At 27.3% G+C, this 14,178-nt stretch overlaps 1 protein-coding gene across 2 annotated transcripts; it reads left to right on the forward strand.

The window, feature by feature from the left end:
* The first annotated feature begins 1,838 nt into the window (after nucleotides 1-1,838).
* Mtl (Rac family small GTPase Mtl) lies at nucleotides 1,839-4,553 on the forward strand. 2 transcript variants are annotated; one of them, XM_011501496.1, is made up of 4 exons: nucleotides 1,839-1,998; nucleotides 3,011-3,136; nucleotides 3,664-4,000; nucleotides 4,264-4,553. In XM_011501496.1, exons 2-4 carry the CDS (start codon nucleotides 3,021-3,023, stop codon nucleotides 4,396-4,398), a joined length of 588 nt encoding a protein of 195 aa, XP_011499798.1. In that variant the 5' UTR covers nucleotides 1,839-1,998; nucleotides 3,011-3,020; the 3' UTR covers nucleotides 4,399-4,553. The 2 variants fall into 2 exon arrangements, with proteins under 2 accessions (XP_011499798.1, XP_011499797.1); XM_011501495.1 differs by lacking the exon at nucleotides 1,839-1,998 and adding an exon at nucleotides 2,171-2,500.
* The last annotated feature ends 9,625 nt before the right edge of the window (nucleotides 4,554-14,178 follow it).

The following is a 14,178-nucleotide window of genomic DNA, read 5'->3' on the forward strand; positions in this document are numbered from 1 at the left end:
TAAATTGGGTCGCACTCCTTAAGCTGGTGCGACACACAACGTGCACACTACTACAATCGAATAATTTTGAAATAGAGCTGGTCAAGGTATGGGTAGCATACCCACCTGCCAATCATCCATACTACAAGAGTGCAATGACAATGGAATCCGAGTAGGTAAAATTTTGAAATTTTATTGGCACAGACGCTTCGATTGTAATTTATTTGTACAATATGTATTTCATTACATATAATCGAATGTCCGACATCGAACTCTTAATTTCTTAATTTCTTCTTGGTGACAATTCACGTTTCGTAGATTATATTGTCAAAATTGAATTTTTGAACTAATGTTCACTGGAATCATTACATTAGGACACGATGTTCATGTTTGTGGAATCAATTTTTGTTGAGACAATAATATCGATGGTCTAGCGCCTTCTTAGCGCAACTTCTTCACCCATTGAACGTATCGAAGAATAATATTATCGTGCCGTCTCTACTCTAATATAGAGCATGGATTTATCATTTAATATCATTACCATTTGATTGCAAAATTCCAAATGTCAATGTCCGCTCAGAGCACACAGAGAGCATTTAGTGCGCAGCTCCTGCACGTGGTTGAACATGTTTGCGTGCGTGCACACGGACGTGTTCCGTGCTGACATCTATTGCATTTCATTGGCACACCAACAACACGAACGATCCAATCGACAATGGAATAAACGGCAGGCGACGAGTGACGTCATTGTATCTGGCTTTTAACGGCTGATTGCGGTACACCGCCGCACATGGAGGATTTTTATTTCAATTCTTGAGCCTGTGAAATCGAGTTTGTTATGCATGCGTCTACATATTTATAAAAAACAAAAACAGAAAAAATAATAATGATGGTTAAAAAAGGTTTGATCGCGAATAAAATTTTTCACTATAAATTGCTTTCTTTTAGTACGCAATTGTATCTAGTATCTTTTACAATGTATTTTTATGTCATTTATCGTGTACATTATTAATAATTCTCCTTTAATTCTAACTTTCTAATTATCACAACGCATATTCGTGGCTCGAATGGAATTTTTAAGATTTATATTATCATTTAGTGTTCTACTATGTCGATCGAGAGGATAGTGACGTAGCATTTACATATTCACAGATTATAAATTTGCCAAATATCGGCAAATAATAATTAACGTTTCGAATTGTTGAGATAATAGAGAGAGAGAGAGAGAGAGAGAGAGAGAGAGAGAGAGAGAGAGAGAGACGTGTTAAAAACGAGTGGAAAGGTGGGCGGGTGCGTGGATGAGTTTATATGGGGTGTTGTCGCGGTGGGCTGGGGGGGGGGCGACGGTTGGATAAGGTGTAACTAAAAGAATGAAAGCAATAAGGAAAAAGGGAGGGACAGAAACTTGAGAACGCGTTCAAGTTATATTCGAATAAGTTTAAAAGGCACGATATAAATTATAAACGCACACGCGTATTAAAGCTCAGGGATTTCGATTGCGAGACAAGATGTACGCTACAATACGACCTTTTTAATACCAAGTTATGGTCGTCGGAAGAGGGAGCGAGAGCGCCAAGTTGTAAAGTAGCTTAGTCGAATGACGTATAGTACGTGCGTGCGTTCACTTCCCGAGTGATTTCCTAAAAAGAAACACGAATCGCCTGATTCGTAGACGCGTATGTACGATCAAAGCGCGTGTATGTCTCTCTCTCTTTTTCTCTCCCTCTTGCCGTTTGCGCGTGTCGCCCACTCTAAGGTTCAGCGAAATGTACGTTGGGTTGCCGCCACCGCCGTCACCGCCGCTACTGACATCGCCGCCGCCGCCGCTACCGCCGTCGTAGCCACCGCCGTCGCCGCCGTCGCAGCTGCCGTCGCTACCGCCGCCGCTGCCGCCGCCGCTGCCGCCGCCCGACGAATTTCCACCGCGCGCGGTGTAGACGACCTTTTCGGGTTCTCTTGAAATAGAAGAAACAAAAAAAAATCAACGAGAAGCGGTCGGAAGGAAGAGGAAAGGAAAAAGTAAGTGGAGAGGTGGTATAGCCCGGTAAGTCTATCGTGTACGACACAACGGTGACTCTTCACGGAATTCTTTTCCCTTGTGCGCTAACTTTGTGTTGTTTCCCTTTCTCCTGTTTTTCTCTCTCTCTCACTCTCTCTCTCTCTCTCTCTCTCTCTCTCTCTCTCCCTCACTCACTCTTTTCTTTCCTTTCAAGGGTGTTTCGCGTATCCAAAGGTGTGTGTACATGTACGTACTTGCGACTCTGCGAACGTTAAATTCGCAGACTTTCCATGACATGCGTGTTTTTGTTTAAAAGTCGTCTTGGTTGGCTCGTTGTATTAGAGATTTTTAGGCGTGTGAATGTTATTGACTCGCTCGTGGCATGCGCGCGAGTATATAGGAGTGTAATTTTTATATTCGTTCTCTCATTCGTCAATTAGTGCAATTGAAGACTTTTAATTGGAAGACTGTCGTTTATTGTTGGCCCAGCAGATATTTGGAGGAGGATTCATTAATGGCTTTGTAAATATAAATTTATATGTTTGCATAAAGGGAGAGCGAGAGAGAGCGAGAGACAGAGCGAGAGAATGAGCGAGAGATGATGAGAGGAGTAGAGTGTGTGTGAGGAACGGGGGGGGGCGAGGAGGAGAAGTCGTTAAAAACATTGTATTTTTAAACAATTTTTGTTATTTTTGTTTATTTTTCATTTTTTCATTAAGTTATTTTATAAATTGTTCAAATACGTATTTTTTACCCTTGGATGACGATTCTTTCGTATTTCGTTGGAGATATTATTTTTTGCAGTTATTAAAAATTTTAGATAAATTTGAGAATGGAGCGTGACTTACAAAATATTCACACTTTACCTGAAATAGCTTTGATAATTTTTATTTCTTAAATATTATAATGGCCAAAAGATAAAAACTCTATACACTCATGGCAAAAGATATTAGTTATATTATGAGTTAGATAGACGAATAAGAAAGTTATATTGTATTTTTTACATTAAAGAAAATTTTCCTTAATTTATAGAAACAACATCATGAGTTCAGGTAGGCCGATCAAGTGCGTCGTAGTTGGAGATGGCACGGTAGGCAAAACATGTATGCTGATTTCTTATACAACGGATAGTTTTCCTGGAGAATATGTGCCTACAGTGTAAGTGGCTTTAAAAAAATTACACTCTGCTCTGTTTAAATACTTGCGAGCTTTTGAATTTATGTTTTGTTATGAACGCTGAATTTTATGATATCTATTAATAGTCTGTCAGAGTAAGACATCCAAATACTCACAGGAAGCAATTAATTTCACACTATCTTTTTGCCTGTTTGTCTTCCGGTTTTAATTTTATAAATAAACTCAAAAGAATGTTTATAAATGTTTCTTATTAACTTTACAAACATCCATATATCGCATTTGTTTGTCTTTGCTTCAATATTCAAGGAAATACTCATGTAAATAATTATATTTTCTTTATTTTATCGTTATATTTTAAACGTTGTGTTATTTCTATATAATGTGTACAATAAATAATTTTTTTAATTTCTTAATTAATGCTTTTTTAAAAACATATTTTTATTAATGTGTTTCATTTTGTAGTAATGTAGCCGAGTAAATTCATCATAGTCATCAAAATGTATATGCTATATACTTCTCTGTAAACATTGATTAAATTGTATTTTCAGGTTCGATAATTACTCAGCTCCGATGGTAGTCGATGGTATTCCAGTTAGTTTAGGACTATGGGATACAGCAGGTCAAGAGGATTATGATAGACTCCGACCCCTATCTTATCCACAAACAGATGTATTTCTTATTTGCTTCTCTGTTACAAGTCCATCGTCATTTGAAAATGTTACTAGTAAATGGTATCCAGAAATTAAACACCATTGTCCAGATGCACCAATGATACTCGTTGGAACAAAAATTGATTTACGAGATGATCGTGAAACATTAACAGCATTGGCTGAACAGGGACTTAGTGCCATTAAACGTGAACAAGGCCAGAAATTAGCTAATAAGGTACGTTCAATTTTGTGAAAGACACGGACATCCATATTATCTTGTAATATTTTTACTTAAAATATAAAAAAGATTATTAATGCAAATGAAAATTGTATAGCACCAAGATAGTCTTTATTCTATTTATTATCTCGTTCTTACTTCATTGGCAATATAGTGCATCAGACCTTATTAACACATACCTATCACTAATATTTCTTTTTTAACAATAATACAAATTTGCGTTAATTAAATTTAATACCATATCCAATGTTATGCTTTAGATACGTGCTGTTAAATATATGGAATGCTCTGCTTTAACACAACGTGGCTTAAAACAAGTTTTTGATGAAGCAGTTCGAGCAGTACTTCGACCTGAACCCCAAAAGCGTAGACAACGAAGGTGCAGCTTGTTATAAATTGAACGGTTATAAGCTGATAAACAGGCAAGAACAAAATTATACTAAAGAAACGAAATAAATTAAATAAGCGTTTATAATTTTAATTTAACAACAAAAGAGGGCACAATCTTTACGGACTATAATATTTCATTGACACCACTATTAAAATAGTTTGCAGGTACATTTTTGCTATTTCGATTAGTTTAGATTTTCTAAAATGTGAGAAAATCTATATGGTACTATAAATTACACAATGTCTTTATAAATATCTTTATAAAGTTTTTAAAAATTTTTCTCATAATTTATAAAGAATTATATACACAATATAGAATGTTTGAGAGATTTTGAGAAAAATTTTATTTTTTCAAACTTTCTTTGAACTGTTTTATAAATGCCTTTGAATTTCATGTAAAAAATCGAAGTATAATAAACATTGTTCAGGGAGTGAAATCAATTAGAAAGATTCTATTCCACTGAAAATTCTATTTACAAAGCACAAAATATTATGAGTAGCGATATGTTCTAAATTAGATTTGTGATCGTTTAAAACAATTGTTCAGTGCTCCGAATATGATTATGCTTAATATCGAATTTTTTCATATTTTTCGTGAGTAATATGCCGTATACGTATGTATGTATATATATATATATATATATATATATATATATATATATATATATATATATATATATATATATATATATATGTGTATATATATATATGTGGGTGTGTGTGTGTATGTGCGCGCGCGTGTGTGTGGGTGGGTGGGTGTATGTATATATGACTCCAGTAAATGTTATTAAAAATATTAGCAAGAGAACTTTTCAAATGTAATATTCATTTTTTAATAAAATTGAATGCATAATGATTTTCTCAAAAGAACAAGCATTTATAGTTAGAAATTTATTTTGAAGTAATTAATAAATATGTGCGTACATTCGGAATATTTTTATATTACACCCATGAAACTTGAATTATTAACTTTGTATTTTTATAAATTTATTATTTAAAGTCTTAACTTTATGTAATTACTTTAGCTAATGGGGGTAAAAAGGAAACTTTAATGTAATATAAAATGAACAGAAGTAAATTAATTTGTTTCGATAAATCTTTAATAATACAGATATTTAGATTAAATATGATATCATTCTTTCGTTTGATTAATTAATTAATATTATATTTGAAAACGTTGCTTTTGTAAACACAAATTCATATATTTTAAGAGAATATGTAATTACTTACTAAACTTTGAAGTGCGAAAACAAAGAGGATTAAATGTAAAAGTAAATAAAGTAAATGTAATTTGAAGTCATCGTAATTGAAACAAATTGCCGAGTGACAGTCAACGGACGATGTAAAATGGGTACACGGATGTGTTAGTGTACAAACTTACCTCATTATTTTACAAAAATACTTATAATCAAAATAAAGATAAATATTATATGTAAATGAAGTAACGGTTCTACGTACGCGTTAATAAGGCAGCGAATGGAATGGATTCGGTCTTTTAATTAACTTTAGTCGTTGAAAAATAAATTGTCTTTTCTAATTGCTATATTTCTTTTGGAAACGATTGACGTTAAATATTCATATTATAATTCATTTCCATTATCTTTCTAATAGCATTTATCTAACCCTATACTGTTATTTTTAACTGTTTTTCCTTTTATAAATCTATACATATATTTAATCGATTTAAAGTCATTTTTGAATTCCATTTTATTAAACCATTTTATACTCTTTAATGTTACAGGCAAATTCTTCTATTAATAACATAATTTTATAATACAAGCTATGGGCATATAGTGAATCTAATTTTTAACCTTTAATTACTGCCGAACTTATTGTTTCAGCCAATGAAATCTTATTTTAAAGAATTTTCTCATATTTAAATTCTTAAGTAAATCATTTCTATTGTTTATTGTATAATTGAGATCGGGAAGTGATGATGTACTCGAAACAAGAAAAATGCCAGGATGCTTTTCGATGTAATTGATAATATTGCGATGTGAATATTATAATGTATCATCATTAAACAAAAAACTATTTTAAGGTTTGAACTATTTTAAAGTTTGAACTATTTCGATTTATGTTACAATTCGTTCTTAATATCTTTCAATAACTCATCCTTATTAGAAAACGATCGATCTTTTGTTAATGAATAGCGTAAAGAAATTGACTAATTGTTCTTCAACCTCGTATTAATCGAAAATTGTTTATAAAATTCAAGCCCGTAATATTAGCGAACTTCTGTATAGCAATACAAAACTTATTATTATATTGTCAATTTCTTAATCCGATTTGTGTGGTATCAGAGTTTGATGGTTTAAAGAATAACTTAATGAAAATCGAAGATCAACATATATTATAAATTAGGTTTGACACACTAATCGTTCATAGCTTGTATTATGATATGTAATTGTACATTCGTGTACTCTTAAAGGATTATAAAAATCTAAGAAGAAATATAATTTAACAAGCAATTTTCCAGTATACACATACTTGACAAATTAAAAAAAAAATGAAGATTAAATATAATTTTAAGACTGAATCCTGTAATTCATAAATTAAAGCGGTCTGAGGAAGTATGATGAACAGAAAAACAGGGAGGGTTGAGGGGGGAAGGGGGGGGGGGAGAAAAAAACGATTATAAAAACGCCTAATATTGTTACCGAAAAGAAAAACTATCAATCATTAATATATACCGATTGTTGCTACAATGCAATTTTAAGTATTAGACACATTAAAGCATGAAGGAAGACAAAAGTTTAGAGAGCCCAATTTTGCGAAATTATTAGAATGACGCTGAACGAATATTCCTCGACGTGCTATTTTTTATATTACGAAGACTTAGGATTAGAGAAAAAATTGAGCGAAAAGCGTGCCATATGCTTTCTATTTGCGAAGAAAATGATGGTTTAAAAAAATGTAAGAAACAAGTATCGTGTGCTATGTTCTATTCGTGTGTATAATTAGATAAATTAGAGATTGTGGAGGAAAGCATAAAATTTTGGTTTGAGAAGAGTAATGCGAAAAGAAACTAATGCCTATAAGATGTCAAATAGAATAACTGACGCTTGTTAGATGTATATAATGTAGTATAGTAAAAGCAGAGGAACTCTCTTTATACTTGAAAACAAAAATGTCTACGAAGGATAATTTATTTGATATTAAACGAAGTAGCCCGCAGCATTGTCTTTAATTATAAAATCGAAAAAATAATACAATTTAAAAATCGAGCAATTACGACTGAATTTCACTTCAACTTTTTGATATTTTTATCTTAGCAATCAGTTTATATGGAGAGAGGTCTGTAAGCGAGCAGCTACACAACTTATTTCTTAAGTATATATATAAATGAATCTAAATTATTATTATCAGTAAGCTAAGGAGTCCCTTTTTTTTTTTTATTTTTTTTTTTTTTTTTTTTTTTTTTTTAGCTTTTATAATATTTGTCACGAACGTGAACACTGATGTTTTTTAATAGATCATTGTCGTTTTATTTACATAAAATATATTAATACTTAATTATTTTTAAATTATAAATAATATAAAATGTATTTTGCCTTCAAATTTTTAATTTTAAGTAATGCCATAATAATACATAATAAAGCTGGTCTATTTAAAAGTGATAAAAATTGTTCATGTTGATGTGTCATTTCGTAGAATTACGAATATTAAAATATAACACCAGTTCATGTATTTAATTTAAATTGGTATGATAATGCACAAGAACTTTGAGTTGAAGTGCACTTAAGATAAGAGCTATTGGTTTATATTATACATACTCAGAGCAGTAATTGCCATGATCACTGCTTTATTTGTTTTTATAATTGTTTCAAGATAAAAATCAGATCATCTAAAATTGCTGTAAACCAAAGTCTTTTGTAATGTCTACTATGTTTATTTCGTCCTTTTTGTATAATGCGCTGCCACAGATTATTCCACGTAGCAAACTGTCTATTGTATGATATTCTAGTCACTGAGAAATCTGTTTCTGACAATTTTTTTTACATTCGTATTATAGAGACAGGACGAAACTATAAAGAGGTACGTAGGTGATAATAAGGGTTTAAAAAATAAATTATAAATTTTGTAAAATTTACAATAGTTTTTAAATGTATTTAATATCCTAATTATGTTTTATTTCGATATTTAATAAACCTTAAGTTAAATAACACTAATTCTTATAATATTTAATAATCTTCGCTGTTTTTAAATTTAAGTTTCGACATTTCAATAATTTAACTATTTAAGTACTTGTAAGAATTAAAGATTTAATTAAATTGCATATAATTAAGTATTATGTTAAATTGAAGTTGTGTCGATGAACAACTATAGTAATAGTAATTTCTAAAACTGGCGCCAAAATTCATTAAGCAGTTAAATTTTTACTTTAATCTTCATAAAAATATATTTCGTGAACTATTTGTGTCCAGCATAGAAAATTTAGATTTTATTTGAATAACAGCTGCTATTTTTGTTACTATTGAAATTCGTTTTAATACACACTACTTTATTAATATTATTCGCTGTATTAATAAATTTGATTCCATTTTATAATATCCAGTTATAATAACACATACATCTTCCAATTTATAAATGTTTCTACGTTTTTTCACCTTTACCAGCTTCATCTATCAATTATTATTATTACTTTTCATGATGTAATTTTTAATTTAATTTTAATTATTATAATTTTTATGCTTGAATTATCAGCCTTTTATGAAAAATGAAGATACATTTTATAAAATAAAAACTAGCGCTTAATAAACGACAAATATGAATAAAAATTTATAAGAAAAAATTTTAATATAATTAAATTTTAGAATGAGAAGTTACCACTTCAAGAATACTGGCTATGGAGCATAAGTTAATGTAGGATTTGTTGTTTTTGGTTGATATTATGCCATTCTTGATTTCTTTTATGACTTTCCGCCAATTTAAGTAGACATGGAGTATAAATGAATTTACGAATCATGTATTTTCTATTTACGTCAATTGTATTTTTATTTTTAACAAATGGAAGAGAGAAGTTGTTTTTTATTTTAGAAATTTATCATAAACAAATAATAATAAACAAATAACAGAAATAATTTTTATACAAAATAAACTGCAAACCATTTTACCAAAGTAATATCTAAAAGCAATATATATTGTCGTTATAAATATTTGTCGATTTAATTTTGCAATAATATTACCTATATTATTATTTAAGTCTTCTATAATTTAAAAATATATAATTTGACAGATATATAGTAAATGGTAATACATAAAAATAAATCCTGCATATTAGCCTGAAAGTTTCCCGGATTTATTTTAATACTTTTGCATTATATATATAAAAAAAAAAAATAAATAAACGTACACGTTGAAACCTGTTGGTCGATCTTTCTTCAGTTGAAACTGAAAATAGCCTGTTCCATTAAGGAATCGTCGAAATATATCGATTAGTGTAAATCTTGAATGCGTACGAACGCAACAACAAATATAATTAATCTTATTTAAAAGAGCATTTTAAGAATTATGATAATAATTTTCATAAAGCTTCATATTTATAATTAATCATTAAATTTTTTAAACTTTTCAAAGAGTAATTGTATAAATTATCTACAAATTACGAGCATTCGACAGTAATTATAAAATAATTAAATTAATTTACTATCCTTATTTAGTTAATTATTAAAGAAAAATAAAACGATTTATCTTATTTTATAATTTAAATGTTTACATTTTAATATCACTTATTGAACTAATATACCTAATCGTATAAATATATCTGACTTTCTTCGAGTAAGATAATTAATTATATATTACTTTATTATTTCATATATTTATTATTTATTTTTATTTATTTATTATTATATAAGATAATTATATATTACTTAAAATTTTCGGAAATAATAATATATCAAATTTTATTTCATTTAATACAAATTTATTATTTTTTTGTTTCAGCATCATAAAGCTACTCTTAATTAATTTATATTTATTTTTATATTCCTTTATTCATTCATATATTAAGTAATTTATAATTATAAGTATTTATAATTTGATTGATCATAATTATTATAAAAAAAAGTATCTAATTTTTTAATATATTCTTAAAATGAATGTAATGTAAAATGTAAAGCATTTTAATAAATATATGAAAGCATATTAAAATAGCAAATCATTCGGATGATTGTTGAATATTTAATGAGTAAAGATAAATTAAATTGTCTTGACGTTAAAAACTTAAGATTAAATTTTATTGGATTGGATAATTTTTTTTAACAGGTACTTGAATACATAATGATGACAATTAAGAATACGAGTTATTTTACGAATATATGAAATTTAAGCAATTGATAGTTAATGATTTTATTGTACATAAATGATAACATTTTTTATTATTCGAACATTAAAACTATTTTAAAAATCAGAAACAAATATATTAGCAATAATTTCCCTTTATTCACAATTATTTCTTCATTTCTTCACATTAATTTCACAATAATTTCTTTTACTTATTATTATTTAGTTTTTGAGAACTTCAAGTAATTGTTTCCAAATTACCTTAGCCTGAGCTTTATTCATCAAAACACGAAACTCTTCGAAATACTTTTAAATAAGAAATTTTTAAATTAAATAAAAATTTAAAGTTGATCGACATTTTTTTACACTAATTCTTTTATTTAAGTTAATTACACTCTTAATTCTTTTAGATAATTTAGAGGCATTTTCTGTATTAAGTGATTCATTAAATAGAAGTATAAATAATTGCTCAAATGCGACTTTGTACAGTATGCGTTTTATATTGCCTAAGGCACAGGCATCCCAATCATTACAAATAAAATACCATTATCATTATCCATTTTATATTTAATTCATTAATTTGTTTTTTTTTAATCCGTATTATTAAAAAAAAAAAAAAAATGTCAATAATTTATAATTGACAGAAATTACAAAGCTGAAATATAAGTGTGTGTGTGTGTGTGTGTGTGTGTGTGTGTAGCTGAATATATTTTTATTTATATTTGTTAATGGGTAAATGACATAGATAATATCGTTATTATTATCCATTTAAAAGTTAATTCTTTTACTATAATAATATATAGGTGTGTATTTATGCATATGTCTGTAAGCATATTATGCGATATTGGTTCTGTTTGATTTTATGATTAAATAAAATTTAATGAACAATATTGTAAAAAAAGCTGTAAAATGTAAATTTTTATTATTTTTTAAATTAAAACCAACATCAAGATGTATTTTGTTTTTAATTAAAACTATTAAAGTATTATTCACTTAATAAAAAATATCTATTTAGTTTTATTAATATATTTCTCAAATCTAGATATTATAATTGCAGTTCATTTGAAAAGATTTCTTCAGATCAACTTTATTTAAGTTTTGATAATTTAATAGTAGTACGAAAATTTTCTAGCGAATAAATTTATTACTATATAATCTAAAAACAATTTCTCTTATGCTATCTTTATCTTTAACTAATCAGTTGATTTATTTTAGTTAGCAGTTTTATATTATTAAAAATAGTGATAATACAAAACTTTATTACTTTTTTTTTTTTAATTTAATATGCAACTAAATAAAGGCTAAAAAAATATGTCTGATATATTTTCATATTAATTAAAAATTTTTAACCCATAAAAAGTATTAGCCTCGTACCCTATACTTTCTAAATAATTTAAATTTTGTTAAAGTACGGTGAATTATTATATTATATAGACTTTTGTGAAAGTACATAATTTATAATTATATTTAAGAAATTTTTTATTAATATTTATATTAATTAATGCATAATTTAAGAAAGTTTACTGTATTCTTCAAATTAAATATATTAATGTAAAAGACTTGACTGTAATTCATAATATATTTGCCAAATAACAAATAAATTTATATTATAAAAATAATCCGTATTATCTATACATATAAAATAAATAACAGTATAATATGCCTAAATGATAAACTACACCTTTATATATTATTAATATTCAAAATATTTGATAAAATGTTGACAATTTATTTATACTGAACGTAGGTCATTGGGTATTAATTTAATTCAATGGCAGTAATTTAGTAGAATTACACTTAAAGATATCACGTTACATTATGATATTTGAAATTTATAATCTTTAATACGGCCAATTAATAATTAACATTAACAAATTTAACTATTAATTAATACGAAGTAATTTGTATTATAACGATATTGTGAGCTAATTTTTTGCCTGCGTACAAATCTAAGCTTATTTGTTATCTTTATTACGCAACATGAAGAATTTTTATGACACCGAAGAAATAACAAATTTCCAAAGCTATCGAAGAAATAGGCGACAACTTCTTTTTGAAACAAAAAATTCAATATTAATTCATTATAAGTTTCTTTACAAGTGCATTGTAGTATTCTTATAGAGCATTTCATTATTTTACGATTATTTTTTTATCTGAGAAGAATTTATTCAATTATTTAATGTTGTTCACGTAGTCCGAAACTATGATATACATGAATGATAAACATTTATATTTTAATCCCATCCACTGCAAGGGTGAATAACGTAGTCCGTTGATAAACATTTATATTTTAATCCCATCCACTGCAAGGGTGAATTGAACAAAAATGACGGAAGTTACAATTGATAAAAATGAATTCAAATATTGAAAGTTTAAAATGATTGAATAGGCGTCACCAAGTTTTTTTTTTTTTTTTTTTTTTTTTTACTGCAATCCTAAGAACTTCGACCTTATTAGAGTATTGAATCGAGAGTCAATTGTTCTGATTTCTTTTTGTTTACGCAGTTTAAAACATAATATATAATTTTCGTTCCATTATTTTTAATCTATAATACAGTTTTGTTTTTTTATATCATCTTTTAAATGAAATAGATATCGTACATTTACCATTAGACACATTGTTTTTAGTTTACAAAAAATAAGTTAAAAATATTTGCCAATTTAATGTTATATGGATACAATAAACAAAGAAATATTTGTAAATAATAAAATGCTTTATTCTTCGATAAGTTTATGTTGTAGGTAGCGTTTATAAATATTGCAGCATAAATATAGAACTTGAGCAAAAACAAACTTATTAAGCATGTGAGAATGTTCTCATATATACAATATGTAAGTAGTTAATTCTGTAATTACATTCCTTTAAGTTAGAGGATATTACAGATACTCTGTTACAAAATTCTATATCTATAATAATTTATATACATTATAAATTACCGTCTATCATAGAAAAGCGTAGGGCAAGCAATATATATATGAGACACCATTATTGTTTGTTTATTGATCAACAAAAGTAACAGAAAATATATATAATACGATTGTATGTACATTATGTACATTCGACTACATTATGTACATACGATTATGTACATTCAATTATTAAAATTTTTGTTTGCTTTTTAGATGAATTTCAATTAAAAATTTCTAGCATCGTACTTTACTTTATCGTTAATGAAAATTTAGAATAATAATATTGAATATTATATTAATGATTTGTTAAATAATATTATTAAATATTTTTATATTTATCCTTTTAATAACTGGAAGCGAATTTATTTGATTTTTGGATTGCCGTGGATTTCGTAATTATTAAAGATTTAATTTTACAAATATTCAAATAGTAAATTATTTGAAATTATTAATAAAAGGATATATATATATATATATATATATTCAATCATTGTAAGTTTATACTTTTGTATATTAATAATATTACGTAATGTATACTATTTTAACTATTTATACACGTAGCGTATGGCTACGTTTATATATATATATAT

This window comes from Ceratosolen solmsi, unplaced genomic scaffold (genome assembly GCF_000503995.2).
Source record: "Ceratosolen solmsi marchali unplaced genomic scaffold, CerSol_1.0 scaffold28, whole genome shotgun sequence".
NCBI lineage: Eukaryota > Metazoa > Arthropoda > Insecta > Hymenoptera > Agaonidae > Ceratosolen > Ceratosolen solmsi.

What these genes read in the sequence shown, in the direction of transcription:
- Mtl (XM_011501495.1), top strand. An exon ending in GGAGAATATGTGCCTACAGT is followed by an intron (nt 3,137 to 3,663) that starts GTAAGTGGCTTT and finishes TTGTATTTTCAG; the next exon opens with GTTCGATAATTACTCAGCTC. An exon ending in GCCAGAAATTAGCTAATAAG is followed by an intron (nt 4,001 to 4,263) that starts GTACGTTCAATT and finishes GTTATGCTTTAG; the next exon opens with ATACGTGCTGTTAAATATAT.